The 17,208-nt window shown below is 38.0% G+C and overlaps 1 protein-coding gene across 6 annotated transcripts in view; it reads right to left on the bottom strand.

Moving 5' to 3' along the window:
• ABCA6 (ATP binding cassette subfamily A member 6) overlaps positions 1 to 12,777 on the bottom strand; it is a 52,977-nt gene extending 40,200 nt beyond the window's left edge. Inside the window, exons 1-9 of one of the 6 annotated variants that reach the window (XM_045182473.3) lie at positions 12,590 to 12,777; positions 12,171 to 12,231; positions 11,414 to 11,514; positions 9,709 to 9,904; positions 8,291 to 8,452; positions 6,594 to 6,697; positions 5,987 to 6,213; positions 1,581 to 1,722; positions 657 to 842 (exon numbers count right to left, since the gene is read on the bottom strand). In XM_045182473.3, the coding sequence (XP_045038408.2) occupies positions 657 to 842; positions 1,581 to 1,722; positions 5,987 to 6,213; positions 6,594 to 6,697; positions 8,291 to 8,452; positions 9,709 to 9,904; positions 11,414 to 11,509 (1,113 nt within the window). In that variant the 5' untranslated portion in view covers positions 11,510 to 11,514; positions 12,171 to 12,231; positions 12,590 to 12,777. Of the gene's footprint in view, positions 1 to 656; positions 843 to 1,580; positions 1,723 to 5,986; positions 6,214 to 6,593; positions 6,698 to 8,290; positions 8,453 to 9,708; positions 9,905 to 11,413; positions 11,515 to 12,170; positions 12,232 to 12,589 lie in introns of those variants that run through there. The other 5 variants (XM_045182472.3, XM_045182468.3, XM_024573392.4 and 2 more) reach the window with 5 other exon arrangements.
• Between the last annotated feature and the right edge of the window lie 4,431 nt (positions 12,778 to 17,208).

The raw sequence follows: 17,208 nt of genomic DNA, 5'->3' as shown, positions 1-17,208 counted from the left end.
TAACTACACACGAACTGTGGATGACCTCTCAAAACAATGTTAAGTGAAAAAAAAGCCAGATTTTCAAAAATATACTTTGTACAATATCAAAGTGGAAAATAGGCAAAACCAAAATATTACATTTCAGAACACATACCTAGGTGATCATAAAAAGCAAGAAAGTAATGATCATAAAACTGAACTCTTAAGAGGAAGGAGTGTTTATAGAGGAGCCCCAGGGTTGTGGCAACATTTTGTTTCTTGACCTTGTTCATGGATCTTTTGGTTTATTTTATAATTTTTGGTTAAGCTCCATATTTATGTCTCAAAAGCTTTTCATATTTGAGGTTTCAAAAAAGATTTACCAAGAAACCTTAGTCATGTAGCTTTATGTGAAAAGAGAGAAATTGTGTGTGTAGAAATAAAACTAGAAGAAAATACTTCAAAATAAAAAATTACATCTGAGATGTGAAAATTTGAAACATTTTCTTATTCAAGTTTCCTTGTGAGATGACCATTTTTCTACCATGTAATAATAACATTTTCATATTTAGCTTTAGAGTAGAATTGTTTAGAACAAAAGCTCTTACTCTAGAAGTGTCGATTATGAAGAATCATGAAGTATCTACCAAATTGTTTAGAAAATTCAATACTAAATCAATGAACTATTCTCTCACCTGGGCCATTCCAGCAGTGAAGGCAAAAGGGCTGAAAATACTCAAAATCCACTCCAAAGATGAAGGAAGTTGTTTATAAAATGCAGAGAGTCCCACACCACCCCAAAAAAGAATGAAGAGAAACACAACCAGATTTGTGAGGACGGTTCTGTTGAGGAGCACACTTATCAGGAATGCTAGAGCAATCTGAAAGAGAGAGAAGACAGGTTACACAGATTTAGTTCATCGAGAATCACTGGTAGCACAATTGAATAGGGATCCTGACATCTTTGTGAGTGAGCCAGTGACGAAAATATTAGGGTATAATTATGCTCAGTCCCTCTCTCAACCTCTTTATAAACAGCATCCCTATTTACCCTTTTCAAATGTTGGCCATTTGTTGCTGAGTAAAGGGTTGGGGAAGGCTGGAAGAATTGCTGAGGGAAGGGTGGAAATGCAGACTTGAAAAGACTGAAAGAAACTAAAGTATTAAAGAGCATCTTACCATAACCTTCTTCAGAAAACACCCTGGAATGCGGGAGAAGATAGAGGCTCTTCATTCAGAGAAGGGAGAGGAGTGATGTGAGCAGTCAGGGCAAGGTGAGATACTAGAGGGAGAAGACTTGTGTAGGGGGAAATTTGGGGAAGAAAGATAGGTTCGCTCCTCAAGGCATCCTGGTGAATCAGCTACAAAGGCCTTAGATAACTTAGAGTCGAGATAATTTTTTTCTTTTTGATGCATCACTTCATTAACTCAGATTTTATCTAACAGAGAGGCCCAGCTTTACTTAGGTTACATCATCTTCTCGCACTCAGAGACTTTCTCAAACGTGCACACTCAAGATGGACATGACAGAAACTACTGCGGTCGCCTGCTGATACCCTTTTTGCTGCATATGGCTAAGACCTAACGCAGAGAAAGGGGTCCCCATTGCAGGAACTTACCAAGGATAAGCCATATAAGAAAAAGAGTGTAAATATGACCACGAAGCCTGTCATGACTATAATTTTGGTAGATGTTATGATAATTGCAATGATTATGGAAATAATGAAGATGAAGCCAGCATAGATTAAACTCCAGGAGAACCTAAAGACAAAAAGTTATTGCAATTATTTTAATTTTATTATGAAATACTTAAAACACAAAATACCTGAAGGATAATATAATGATTGCCCCTGTACCTGCCATCTAGATTAATAATTAAAATATTAGTAATACATTGGCATGGTTGTGCCTACTGGCTAGGTGCCAGTTCTGTGTTCACATACTGTATAAAAAGTACAAACATTGTATAAATGGTATCATCTCATATGGATTCTTCCACAACTTGCCTTTATTAGTCAACATATACAATAGTACACACTGCTAGATAATATTTCATTGTATGAATATATCCCGAAGTGCTGCCCATACAGATTTTGGTTGTTTCTTTTTCTAACACAAGGTTTCTAAGAGCATCCTTATACTTGTCTTTTGGTGGAGGGGGATGCACAATTTTTCTTGGGTAAAACTGCTGAATTAAAGGAGTAAGCATTTTGTATCTCCAGCTTTACTGATCACCAAAATGTTCTAATTACAGAATTGGATGAACCCTAACAGTGCTAATCCATTGGGTCACCACGGAAGCGTTGATAATTTGGCCACTCTTGGGGATCTCAGCCGGCAGCACCTCCACCCTCCCTACCAGAAGAAAATTGAAGTTTCAGCTCCACTAAGCCCATTCCATTCTTGCCATTCCTGTTCATAATTTCTTTATTTAAACTGATATAAATTATGGTACACCTTAAGAGTCCACACTGTTTTGCTTTAGATATGCTGGTGGTCACATTTTTTAGGAGGTGTTTATTAAGAAATAATATTCAACCTTAGATCTAACAAGCCTATAGTGTGTTTCAGTCCAAACTTCTCATTGTACAGATGAGTAAACTTCAGTCCCTATTATTAGTTAGTGGGCCTATTCAGGTCAACAGAGTAAAACCATTCAATACAGTTAAGATGAAGCCACAGGCCTTTGCTCAGTCCAGAGCTCTTTCCTCTACATAAAATTGCCTCAGTAAATAAGAATTCAACAGCTGAACACAATAGCAAAAGGATTAAAACTGGGAGCTGGCATCCATATGTCCCAGTAGAACATGTTTATTGCTTATGTGACTTTTTGAGAATTTCAAGATTTATTTTTTAATTGAATTTATTGTGATAACATTGGTTACAAAATTATATAGGTTTCAGGTGTATAAGTCTATTACACATCATCTGTACATTGTATTGTGTGTTCACCACCCCAAGTCAAGTCTCCTTCCATCACCATTTATCCCCCCAGGCCCTCTTCTACCCCTTCCCAGTCCCCTTTCCCTCTGGTAATCACCATCCTGTTGTCGAGTCTATGAGGGTTTTTTTTCTCTTTAATCCCTTAAACTTTTTTACCCAGCCCCTTAAACTCCCTCCCCTGTGACAGCTGTCAGTCTGTTCTCTGTACCTATGAGTATATCTCCATTTTGTTTGTTAGTTTATTTTGTTCATTAGATTTTCATATAAGTGAAATCATACGGTACTTGTTTTTCTCTGACTGACTTATTTCACTTAGCATAATATTCTCCAGGTACATCCATACTGTCACAGAAGGTAAGATTTCCTTCTTTTTTATGGCTAAGTAGTATTTCACTGTGTACATGTACCACAGCTTTTTTATCCAATCATCTAGTGATGGACACTTGGGCTGCTTCTAAATCTTGGCTATTCTAAATAATCCAGCAATGAATACAGGGGTGCACATATCCTTTTGAATCAGTGTTTTGGGTTTCCTTGGATATATTCCCAAAAGCAGCAACACTGGGGTATAAGGTAGTTCCATTTTGAATTTTTTGAGGAAATTCCATACTGTTTTCCATAGTGGTTACACCAATCTGCATTTTCACCAACAGTACACAAGAGTTCCCTTTTCTCCACAACCTTTCCAACATTTGTTGTTCGTTAATTTATTGATGATAGCCATTCTCATAGGTGGGAGGTGATATCTCATTGTGGTTTTAATTTGCATTTCTCTGATGATTAGTGACATTGAGCATCTTTTCATATGTCTATTGGCCATCCGTATGTCCTCTTTGGAGAAGTGTCTATTCAGGTCTTTTGCTCATTTTTTAATTGGCAAAAATATAATTTTTTAGTGTAGTCTCATTTGTTTATTTTTGTGTATGTGTGTTCCTTGCCCAAGTGGATATATCAGGAAAAATATGGCTATGAGACTTCTTTTTAAATTTCATGTCCTTATAGTGATGCATTAGAAACAGCATTTTTGAAAAAGCGTAATGCATCTGCAGAAGCCACTTTCTGAGAACATAAGGGAACTACAATAGATAGTCATTGAAAAACCACAGGATAGGGAATTACAAGCACAGGAAATTAAAACATTAGCTAGAAAAAGAAACTCACTGAAGAGCTGGGGTGGGGTGGGGGGAGATGTTACTAAACTCAAGAAAACCTTCTCATAACAACAAAGCAACACAGATGTCATACTTAAAGAATAAATCCTGATTACATTTCACATTTATTATAAAAGTTAAGGAAGCCAAAATTTATTTGAAATAGTCATTCTGTATTTAATTTAAAAAGTTTCAGAATCTTTTTCCTTGTTAGTTTAAGGATATATATATATATATATCCTTAAATATATATTATATATTATACATTTAGTATATATTTAATATATGTTAAATATATGCTATAAATATGCAAATGCACATATATGTATTTATATATTTATGTTCATTGGCTAAATATTTGTATACAGGATTTGTGACTTTACAAACTGCAGTTAATGCTGCTATTAATAGAATAAGAAATGTTCTAATAAATACTGTAAGCTCATTCCAGAAACATCAAGATTTTGAGGAAAGGTGATATATACTCAGGTTTTCTCATGGTTACATACATTTTCATCTTGCTAAGTTTCAGGTTCCGTGCATACTAGGAAGAAGTTACCCTGAGATGGATCCACATCTAACTATCCAATGCCTTCCCAGTTTCCATCTAGAGCCGACTTGGTCCTGCCTATTTCAGGTGACTGCAGAGATGCTGCCCCACAAGACAGGCCCTGGGCTGAAGGAGGGTCTTTTTCAGACAGATCCCCTCTGTCTTCCCTCCTAACATACTCCATCCATTCTTTTGTACTTCCCAAAGTTTCACTACAAAAACGCTCTTTTCCTTTTTCTTTTTTATTGAAAGACAGTTTCCTTTTTGTCTATGTCACATTTCATATATATCAGAATCAAAACTCTGTTAGTAAAACATAATTTATAGAAAATTTAAAATCTCCCAGACCACACTTTTATTTCAGGGAACATGGATCTTACAAAAGATTGTTCAATAAATGGTTCCTCATCCATCCCAGATAGCTCCACATTCCTAAATAGTATTTTCCTGATATGAGGATTACATAGAAAAATATCTCCCAGGTTTCAATATTGAAAAATATTAGGTTTCTTTGGGAATAAGAGCAATTGTTTATTTTTCCTTTCTTTTTTTTCCTTTTCTTCTCTTTTCCTAGACAGTACGGACTTTGTAGTTGACGGTACTGTAGAATGCTCAGTTTTGGTGACTTGGCAGCTTAAAGCTACCAACCTTACCTATTTATTATTTTGCTAGGTCTTTGCTTCTACTCCTCGATTATTTGTTTTTATCTTAATACAAACACATAGATACATACACACATATATATTTCAAAATTTCCTACTCACTTTAAACTATTCATGGAATAGGACAAAATATAAATATATCAATATATGAAGGAAGTGCACTTATTAAGCCCTTCCTGTATGCCAGCCTACACACTGCATGTGCTGGGAACATTACATAGGCTACCTCTTTTAAACCCCAACATCTGATACTTAGTTGCTCAAAAAAAAAAAAAAAAGAAAAGTCCCTGGTGACCAAATCCCTGAACACAAGCTAGCCATTGGAAGATGATACTTTCTTCAACACAAGGGACTCTCCAGAAATCAAAGGGTTACTGTGGCAGACCCAGCCAGGGAGCTGCCATCGGGGCTCCTGGGTTGCAACCTGCCTCTGGAGCTCATCATCCATCTGACTCCAGGCAACTCGTGCACTCTCTTCCGTGTGAACTGTAGTTCTGTAACAGCGTTAGCTTTCTGTACTCTGGCACAGAAAAAGTGCTCAGCAAAGTATAATAACTATTTTGCATGGCAAAATTTAAGAAAGGCTAAATCAAAAAGTCAGAACAAAAGAGAAAGTAGCCAATGTATCGAGTTTCAATCATGATGTTCTGGGATAGTAACGCTTTTCACTGCTTCTTTGTTTCTCTTATTTGTTGCTGCTATTTGAATCAGTCACTCACCAGAATGCTGAATCTTGGAGACCCATCATTGTCATCAGATCCTTACTCTTTTTTCTCTCTTTTGTAACACCAAGGGATGCAAAATATATAAATGAGGAGAAGTAAAGCAAGCAGTAGAAAATAAACATCTCATTTTGAAGGACGTCTTTAGCAATAAAGGGTAATGTCTTCATATTTGTAACAGTAACTGACATCAACTCTTCCATCACAGAGTGATTTGTCATGATCTAAAAGTGTTTAAACAAACAAAATCATTATTTAAAGTAGAGAAACTGGTGAAATCAATAAGCCGTGGGGACTGGACCAATGCCAATTTCCTGGTTTTAAAATTGTCCAGTGGAAATGTAAGCTATTTCCATTTAGAGAAACCGGGTGAAGGGCGCATGGACCACCCTGGACCTAGTTTTTGCAACTTCCTCTCATTCCATAACTACTGGAAAGTTTCAAGTTAAAAAAAAGCAATGTGTTCCTTTGCCTAAATCCCACTTCGGCACTTGCATACCTGCTTCACTATATAACCATGGGAAAACCTGAGTACGTGTCACCTCTCATCAAGATCTTGATGTTTCTGGAATGGGTTTACAGCATTTATTAGAACTTTTCTTACTTCTATAATAGCAGCGTTAATTGCAGTTTGTAAAGCCACAAATCCTGTATACAAGTATTTGGCCAATGAACATGTCGAGTGATAATCCGTCTTCCAGCAATGAGCTGCAAGGCACAAAGAGGAGCAGAATCAACATTATGGGGTGAGGGCACTTGGAGAATAAGACACAGGAATCCAAGAGAAAACAATCTAGAGGGGGCTCCATCAGTGAGAACCTTTAACCACATAGAAAAAAGAAGCAAAGGGAAGTTCTTAATAAGGCAACTCTGTTCATGGAGACCATAGCATGCATAGGGAGGCTTAGGGAGGGAAAAAGAAAAAAAAGCAAGCTTCACTGGACGCCTTGCTATGCCTGAAAATCCTAAATTTTCAGTGCTAGAACTTCTTTTGTGCTCAAATGCTCTCCCTCCAGAGGAATGCATGGCTCACTCCTTCCCTCCATCCTGATCTCGTCTCAAAAGTAAACTCATTATAGAGGTCTTTGCAGGCCACCATAAATAGACATATCTAAAATAGCTCTTTCAGTCTCTGTCTTGTATCCCTGCTTTCTTTTACTTTGTTGCTTTATCACCACCTGGCAGTGTCCATTGTTTTTCTTTTTTCATTCCCTGTCCCTGACTGTTAGGATTCTTACTAGCAGGCTTTGCGTTTTGTTCGCTTCCATCTTCGAGGCCAAGAAAAATGTGGAACACATAGTAGCCCCTCAGTGAAGGAATGGGAAAAAAGGCCAATTCTCTTAGTCACTTCAATTCTGCTTCCTAAGGGGCCCTCAAAGCTCTTTACATCCTGCCTCGCTGCCTCCACTCTGGTCTAAGCCACCGTCAGCTCATTGGTACATTTTGCGGCATTCTCCCCACTCCTCCACAATCCACTCTCCAGGCTATATCCAGACTATTGCCTGAGGCTTGGAGATCTAATCCTGCCTCTGCTCTGATTAAAGTGCCTGGACGGCTCTCCATTGCCCTAGGACTAAAGGACACCACAGGACCTAGGCCTGAGTACCCTCAGCCTCATTCTCCCGTTACATTCCTTTTTGTGTTCTTTCTTCGGTTACACTGCTCTTCTTCCATGCACGTTAGCAGATATCCTTTGTCCCCGCAGGGCCTTCGTATTTGCCCTTTTACGTGAAACACAACACCCTAGCACCTCACACATGCTATTCCTTCTGACATTCGTTGACACATCACTTTTCCAGAGAGCACTTCTCTGTTGCCAAGCACATTAGGAACTCCTGGTCTAAGTCCCTTGAAGGACCTTGCCTTCTCTTGCACTTACCATTACTATACCTGCTGAATATATGTCTGTACTGCTAGACTGGGACCTGCCACTCTCCATCGCCCTCCACATCCTTCACAGCGCACACCTGTGAGCGCACTGCATATATATGAATATACACATATATTCATACTAGCAGGCTCTGCGTTTTGTCCACATCGACCTTCAAGGCCAAGAGAAATGCTGAACACCTAGTATACCCTCAGTATATGTGTGTATATATATGTTGGATAACTCTACGATCTTTTTGATCGCCATCCTCCAGCTGGATAACATGATTGACCTTGGAAAAAGTTTCGCAATAAAATGTGCTTTTTAAGTTTTTCAAGTGCCATTGAAAGCAATTCTATTGACCATCCACACCCGTTCCTTATGTTAAAAACATGAAAACTTCCATAATGACATTTTATATGGAAAATCACCTGAGAAATGTTCTTCCTTCATAAATGGAATGCCATGTCCCTGAAAAAATTTCAGCTTATAAAGTAAAGTGTCACTAAAGACGACTCCCACTGCGTCTAGGAAATTGTTTAGAAGTATTTTATCCATCGAAGTTTGATTTGATACCGCAATGATTTTAGCTCCTGTGAATTACAAAATAAAAATAGGTATAAAAGATGGTTAGAATTTCACCAAAACAGAACGTGAGATTCAACTATATCATCATACCTTTTTCATTAGAATTAAAATAAAATCTTTTTTTCCTTAAACAAAACTTATCCCAAAAGACAAAGGGGAAATTTTTATTTTAATGTTTTAGGTTCTAGAGTCAGGAGACGTGCTTGAGAATTAAGTGCTTTCTTTTAATAATAAGTCTTAGGGCAAGTTTAGGTACATAAAAAGGTTATGCCAGAATAAGTATGCATAAGAAGTCAGAGTTACTGGGTAGGATGGGGGAGAGTAATGGGGAGGAAATGGGGACAACTATAATTGCAGAACAATTAAATAAATAAGTAAGTAAATAAATAAATAAAAGAAATGAAAACTTCAAAAAAAGTAAGAAATCAAAGTTACTATAGTAAAGACATCTCATGATCTTTGCCTTATGCAGGAACCACGAGCACAAAGTGACTCTATACCTAACAACCAGCAATTTGTGAAAAATGGAGGGTTGAAAAGCAGGCAGCCTGGCTGCACCCGGCTCCCCCGTGAATGAAAGACATACTTTGGTTATCTCAGGTATATGGTGACCTCATTTAGGATGAAGGCTTTTAAAAACGTTTACAAATGCACCAAGCATGGATTATCTTTATGGTTTTATTTTTATTTTTTTATTGTTATTCAATTACCGTTGTCCCCATTCCCTCCCCCCATTACTCTCCCCTGCCCTACCCACCCTCTCCTTCCACTTTCAGTCCTCCTCCCAGCTGTCTTTGTCCCGGGGTCCTTTATACATGTTCCTTGACTCAGATTATCCATCCTCACTTTTCATAGTTTCAAAAGTACTGTTTAGTATGACCATGACCTAATTGCCTTTATTTAGATTTTCCCCCTGAGTTATAAATCCTAACCATTGTATTTCTGTGATAAAAACACCCACATTCATGAATGGCATATTTTTCCTAGATGCTATTCTGCAAATCTGGAATTACAAATCTATTGGTTTAGTTAAATGTTAATAGAAATGTGGGTCTCCCTAAATTGGAATCCCATCAAGCTGAAAAGGGGTTTAATGGGCTAACTGTTGTTAGAGAAAGAAAGGAACTAACCAAATGTCTATATTATTTTAATACCTAAATAATTAGCATAATGGGTCACTGTAACTTCAAATTAAACATATACACATCTTATCAAAAATATAAAATGATATCAGTGATTCTTTTGTCATTAGTACATTTACCTTTGAATATGGAGGCTGTTTTATTCATTATCTGGTTGGTTCTATTAGTGATTGGTGTGTACACAAGTATATAAGTGTCATTAAATTTATCTACCCTTCCCAGCTGCTCAGGAGGCTTTTCAGGAAACTGGGTATTTTCTTTTAAATATGAAAATAAGCCCATATACAGTCCTAGAAGTATTGGGAACCCCCATTCCTATAACACAGAGAGAGAAAAAGGACACATTTAGATTATATTCCTTTAAAGAGCTCAATTGGCATCAAAGAATTAAAAACAAATTCCAATTTCACCATAGTGTTGGTTTCTCTTTGCTCTCCTTCAGACCAAAAGGAACCCAGTGAAAGACATACACCGAGATAGTTGCCACACGCATCATTCCCCAATATTAGGAACACACTTTCTCATTAGATCATGAACTCGTGAAGAAGCCATCCGATAAACTAATAGGATGACAATCCCTGTATGCACGAGCCTCTGATTCTAAAGTCTGTGGGACACAGATTATCCCAGCTAGAGTTCATGGTGGCAAATAACGATATTCTTGTCATATCCTTGTGTTGGAAATCAAAGAAAATGGAAAGGAACTGAATGGTACAGACTGTCTAGTGTTTCACCAATATCAGTAATCTCTTCCTGCCGGGCACAATGCTAGACTGTATTCCCAGCCTCTGGAAATTAAGTGGCACCAAGCGATGCAGTTCCGGCCAATGGAATGTGGGCAAAAGTGATATAGGCCACTTTCAGGCCTAGTTCATGGAACATACCCCTCTAGGAGGGGTGTCCAACCTTTTGGCATCTCTGGGCTACAATGGAAGAAGAAGGCTTGTCTTGGACCACACATTAAATACACAAGCACTAATGAAAACTGATGAACAACAACAACAGAAAAAAACGGTTTTAAGTAAATTTACGATTTTGTGTTGGGCTGCATTCATAGCCATCTTGGGCCACACACAGTCCCCAGGCTGTGGGCCACAGGTTGGACACCCCTGCTGGTCTCCCTGTCTAGGTCCCTCTACCTCCTGCTCTTCTGACTGGATGAAGAGGATCTGGTGATGGTCTCCAAGGCCCAATGAAAGGGCAGAATCCCTAGATGAAGAAGTCTGGGTCCCTGAATGACTGCGTGGAGAAGACTCCTTCACCTACCCAACCCACTTCACTTTTACTGCCAACCTTATTCAGGCTGGAAAAAGAGTGAAAAATAAAAACAAACCTCTGTTCTGTGGAGCCACTGAGATTTGGGGCTGTCACCTGTAGACAGCCCGCCTACCTAATTCAAACTGAAAATCAGTGGTGTTATTTGGTCATAATTCTCGGAAATAGTCCCTGTGTGGATAATTCATGGCCTTGAAAATAAGTCTCTAAGGTTAAAATTCTTCGATTTTCTGCTAGACACTACTTTTATTATTTCTTGCGTCTAAATGTATTCCATGCAAAGTATAGCAGCTTTAATAGTTGTTACAATTTATCATATAATTAAATTTTTACTTAATCTCATTTTTTAAAAATGAGTACATGCTTTTATCTTTACAATTTTACATTGTTTTCAGAACTGCTGTGAGTCTCTCAATTCAACAAGTACAACTAGAAGCAACCTCAAAATCAATAAATCCAGTCTGTTGCTTAAAGTGTAAGATCAGAGAATCGTGAGGAAATGAAACGCAATAATGCTAACTGCAGAAGGAGAAAAACTCTCAAACATACCAGTAAGCTCTCTCTTTTCATCCTCCATTTCCTAAGAAGGTTTTTGTGCAGAAGGGCTTGAGTTTGTTGATACACGCTTTTCTGTTTCCTATGCATTTAACCTGTTCATTACATAAACAAGGAGAAAGTAAACACGGCAGAGCATAAACCAGGAAAAAAAGGTGTCATGAGAAAAACCTTGATCATTAGTTGATGGGAAAGAGTTCCTACCTTTAAGAAGTGAAAAGAAAATGGATTTAAAATATTCCAATATTTAAACCTGAATATTACAACTCATGATTGTAAAAGTTTACGTGAAATACATGCACTGTAAGATATTTGGTAGGTAGTGCTGGGGAGGGAAAGTGACTATTATCACATTTTATACTAAGAAAATATTAAAATGGAAAAGATATCATTAGATATCAGGACCAGAGAGATACTTCACATTTGGACCTTTCATAACAGAAGTTCAACTACAGGAATATAGTATCTGTATTGTATCTCATCTGATTAATAACTTCTTATTCTTTGCATTAAAATGGAAATCCCAGAATTTACATCAAATTAACATTAAACTTCATATACTTAATTGTGAAATTACTTAAATTCATCTGAATAATTAATTATGCCCATTAACTGTAACCCTAACTCAATCTTTTCTTGTGGTATTTACCTTCCAAACTGACTTGAACTACTTTTATGAAAAGATTTGAGCCATGGGATAATAACCCAAAGTCCAACTACTTTGATACATGCGAAGAATAAAACAATTTACCTCAATTTTCTGAATTCAGAAGTCCTTTAATAACTGAGAAAACAAACTACAAAGTAAGTTTCTAAAAAAAGAAGGAAAAGAAAAAACTCACATGGGAAAGTAATTTTTGCTCAAATGTTTGCAGGTAAACCAACAGAGATAACATTTTTCAATTTTTGAAATAAAATGAAATCATTTTAGATTTGCATATCAAAAAATTCAGAGAATTCTCCCTCAATGAGCCCAGATGCAAATTTTACAACTTTCCTATATACTCTTGTATCTCTACAATACATTTGGTTGGGAACAATAGAAAAAATTTGTCATTAGGTCTTCAGTATAAAACACACAAGTATTTAGAAACATCTGAAAAATAGATTGACTTTAGCAGCGCCCACCCACATATTTGGCATAGCACAACAAAACAGAGCTGTACTTACTGTCAGAAAAATCGGAAAAAGTACTCTGGAAACACTTGCAAAGCACGGTTCTTTTTTTTTGTCTAAGGCAGAGATTAAAATTTCTTTACTGCCTCTTCTTCATTTATTCCTGAAATGGGTGTCTACCCCCAAGCCAGGCTGGTTGCTGAAGAGGGGCGTAGTCAGACCAAGCTGCACGTGATGAACTTGTTTTGTTTGCTGCCTTTTCTTCCCTAAGCCAATTATGCTGCAGGGAAGTAACTGTTCTATGGTTGGTTGGGAATAAAACAAACCCTGTGTTTGTGCACTTGGCCTTTCACCTCCAGGGATAAGGGGGGCGATGCTAAACAAGGAAAATGCAGCTAGCCCTACAGACGTGAGGAATAAAGATGGGGGGAAGAACAATAAATAAAAACAATAAGTAAGCACAGCGGTTAAACTTGCATGAGGAACCGTTAGCTATTTTTTTTTTTTTCACTCCTAATACCTAAACAAAACTGCCAACGATATATTTGACTAATGTAGATGAAAGAGGCAGAATGTGCTGGAGCTGAACTTTTTGTTGCCTAATAAAGCGAAGCAATCTATAGTCTGCCTTGGTGAAACACTGAAGTTGGACAAATGAAGAACAATAAAGAAATTCCTTTTCTCCATTCTGTTCATAGTGGATACAGAATGTCTTAAGGCAGCTGAACGAAATAAAAGTGGATTGCTAAAGACTAAAATACATATTAAAAGAAAGAGATTTGGGTCAATTTTTATGCACGACAGCCAGGCAAACAACCTGAAATTTATTCAGCTGCTTTTGCATGGTTTATCTCTCCCCGTAAAGAGTTGCAAACTTTTCTTGACCCACCAAAGTAAAGGGCAAAACAGGAAACCAAAGTCCATGAGTTGGGAAATGTCAAATATTTGACATGGCTCCTCCTGATCCACAGATGTTAATAATCATAAAAATAAGAGATATCCTGGAGAAAAGGGGGGTAATGTTTTAGAAATTTAAAGCCATGAAATTATGTATTTACATTTCTCTCATTGGTTATTAGTTCTATTTTTTAACAAATAGTTAACAGTGAAGTACTACATGTCTTTTACATTTAAACGTGTTAAAAACAAAGGTAATAAAGATGTTCTGAAGGTCTTGTCATTGGTGGGGTGGGGTGCAGAGGGACATAAACACTGTTAAAATTGTGGGATCAGCAATAGGGCAAGGGTCCAAACAAAAATTCTAAGTTTCCTTTCAATCACCTGAACTATGTTTCAGGCTTTTTATTAGTTTTCTTGCTGTTATTGTTGTTTTAGACCCTATATACTCTATTTTAGAACTCATTTTCCCACTCTGCCTTTCTTACAATTACACTGAAATTCACAACTATGATTTCAATAATTATTTGAATATTTTACTAGGTTCACTTTTTATCATTGATTTTTTAATGTTTTCTTTGTGCTCCTCTTTCTTGACTTATTTACTCTGATTTATCTTTATTTGGGGGGCTGTTTTTCATGTTTAAATCTGAAGATTAGCCCATAAATCTCACCTAGTTTGTTAAAGAGGTGCCCAACCTTCATCTAAGAAGCACATGAAAATGGTGGGTAAAATATATCTAAAATAGCTGTTCAGATATAGAATCAAACCTTAAAAGAAAAGAAGAAAAGAGGGAAGAGAAGAAGAATCAACAAAAGAAACAAAGAGAAAGATATGTACATACCTAGGTGTTAAAATGAGAAGGGAAATTAAGGCCAGATCTGTGAGTAGTATGTCAGAAATCCAGTAGTTCAAAAAGGTGTTTTTAGATACCTGTGACCTGAACTTGGTGCTTGATAGATTCTGAAGCTGGACTTCCTATCTCTGCTTGAATCCAGAAGCTTCCCAGAACTGTTCTGCTGTAGAAATAGAGACAAGAAAAACTTCACTTACTACCCCAATGAAAAGTAAAGATGAATTATTGGGTTGGCCAAAAAGTCTGTTTAGTTTTCTCCTTAAAAAAAAGACATTTTTCATTTTTACCTATAACTTTATTGATTTGGATATTTTGAGTATGTTAGCTATCTCCCGTTACCGGCTTCTAAACATCTCCCAATGCATAAGACAGTCCCACAGCAAAGAATTATTTGGCCAAAATGTCAATAGTACCAAGAAGATTTGCAAACCACTTTTGATATGTTTGATCAGTCACAGCACCTTCTCTGTACACTACACAAATCTTTTTTTTTTTTGGTGTATCAGTTGTGTTTTTACCTTTCTTGAAATGATAAAGCATAATACACCGAAAATGTTGCATATTTTCTTCCATCTTCAGTATTAAAATGGCTGCACAAAAATTCACCAATTTAGATAAGTTTTTTTTACACATATGCTAATATGACAGCTGTCACAATACAATCTAACAAAGTAGTTTCGAATGAAGTTAAAGACAACTAAGCACTAGTAGAACTGCTGCATGGAAAAAAATGTAACGACTTTTTGGCCAACCCAATATTTGCCAATCTCTGGATTAAAAATACATACCCTCCATAGAAAACAAAAAACCCAAGCATATGTAGCATATGTCAGATGCCAGGACACAGGAGCAGGACCTGAATTTGGCCAACATCATTTGGTCCCCTAGCTCCTGAATTATGCTTTCAAGCCCGTGGCAGAGGGCTGACTCATGTCCAGGAAGGTAGTGAACTTTGGGCTTGGCTACCAAAGATTGTGTCAAGGCTTTATTGAGGTCAAACAAAATACGTGGTCATGGTTCAGTTTCTAAATAAAGAAACTTTCCAAGTAAACTAGAACTTAGCCGTCTGGCATATTAGAGCAAACCACAAGTTTTCTGGAACTTCAGCGGCAGCAGCAATTTTATCCACCTATTTCTTCTGTTCTGCATGTTTTTCTCTTATAAACTTTAAAATTTTGCTCATGTGCTTTTTGAAGAACATGAACAGACACCCACACATGGCCAGAGGGACTAGGATCAACTTCTGAGCACCAAGCATTCGTAGGCCTCTCCATAGGGCTACGGGCAGCTGCCAGCATCTCGGCACCTCGTCAGACCTCTGGGACAGAGCCTGAACCGTCCCTCCGGGACTGGCGCTGCTCCGGCTCCAGTCTTTGCCATCCCCAGTTTGGTCACATGATGTGCGTGCAGGTGCTACTCCTCTGAGCTTGCAAAAAGGAGATAAAGCTGTTCCTGGAAAAGGGGAAATTGTGAACTCAGTAAACACATCCAAATGTGACTAACACAGAATTTTCCATAGGATGTTTAAAATCTTCTGTTTCTGGAATTGTTTCTTTCTCTAGAGAACTTTGCTGATTGTGCTTCTTAGGTTCACGCTTTCTGTGGTCTAATTCTCCTCATCTGGCCGAAGACATTTTTCATTAATGGTCCATAGTATAGAGGTCTAGACTGCCCAGCATGGTGGTTGGTTGTTGAAAACTCTCTCAGCAACTGATTCAGGTCGATTTTTTCCCCCAGTGCCCACAATGCACTGTGTGATCATCGCAGTGATGGTGTTAATGAGGCCATGGGGGCTGATGAAACTCTTTTTCGTCCACTACAGAAATACACCTGCCAAGCTAACAGCATAGACAGAGGCGTATCAGACAGTCTCTCCCCGAGGAAGAGAAACACGGCTAAGTTCTTATAATCCAAGCACCCGTTTTCTATGACCACTCCAAGCCTGCTTACGCGTTACCATCTTTTTCATCCGGCATAATGTTAGTACGATTTCATTACAGGTTGATGTTTTCTGACTGGGTCAGCCCTTCCCTGATGACTTCTGGGACAGCAGAATAACCAGATGGATAACCTCCAAACATAAGAAGTTTGCCTGGAGACTGAAATGCCACTGATGGAATTTACACACTAACGATTTTTTAAACTTTATTTTTATTGTTGACACTATTACAGATGCCCCCATTTTCCTCCCCTTTGCCCACCTCCACCCAGCCCCTGGCCCCTCTTCCCTCTCCCACACTGGTGTCTGTGTCCATGGATCACGCATTTATGTCCTCTGGCGATCCCTTCACTTTCTTCCACCCAGTCCCCCCTTCCCCCTCTCCTCTGACAGCTGTCAGTCTGTTCCATGTATCCATGCCTCTGTTTTTATTTTGTTGGTCAGTTCATTCTGTTATTAGATTCCACATGTAAGTGAGATAATATGGTATTTGTCTTCCTCTGACTGGCTTACTTCACTTAGCATAATACTCTCCAGGTCCATCCATGCTGTGGCAAAAGGTAAGATTTCCTTCTTTTTAATTACCAAGTAGTATTCCATTGTACAGATGTACCAAGGCTTTTTTATCCATCATCTACTGATGGGAACTGGAGGACACACAGAGGGCCAATGGACACATGAGAAGATGCCCAACATCACTGATCATCAGAGAGATGCAAATTAAAACCACAGTGGGATACCACTTCAGGCCTGCCAGCATGGCTGTCATCAGTAAATCAACAAACAACAGGTGCCGGCGCGCACGCGGAGGAAAGGGAGCCCTCCTGCACTGCTGGTAAGAATGCACATGGGTGCAGTCACTGTGGGAGACAATATGGAGTTTCCTTAAAAAACTAAAAACGCAACTGTGTTTTGAGCCAGTGATCCCACTCCTGGGAATATATCCAAAGAACCCTGAAACACTAATTCAGAAGCATATG

Source organism: Desmodus rotundus, chromosome 9 (assembly GCF_022682495.2).
Source record: "Desmodus rotundus isolate HL8 chromosome 9, HLdesRot8A.1, whole genome shotgun sequence".
NCBI classification, from domain to species: domain Eukaryota; kingdom Metazoa; phylum Chordata; class Mammalia; order Chiroptera; family Phyllostomidae; genus Desmodus; species Desmodus rotundus.
This window is presented reverse-complemented; position numbering and strand designations above follow the sequence as displayed.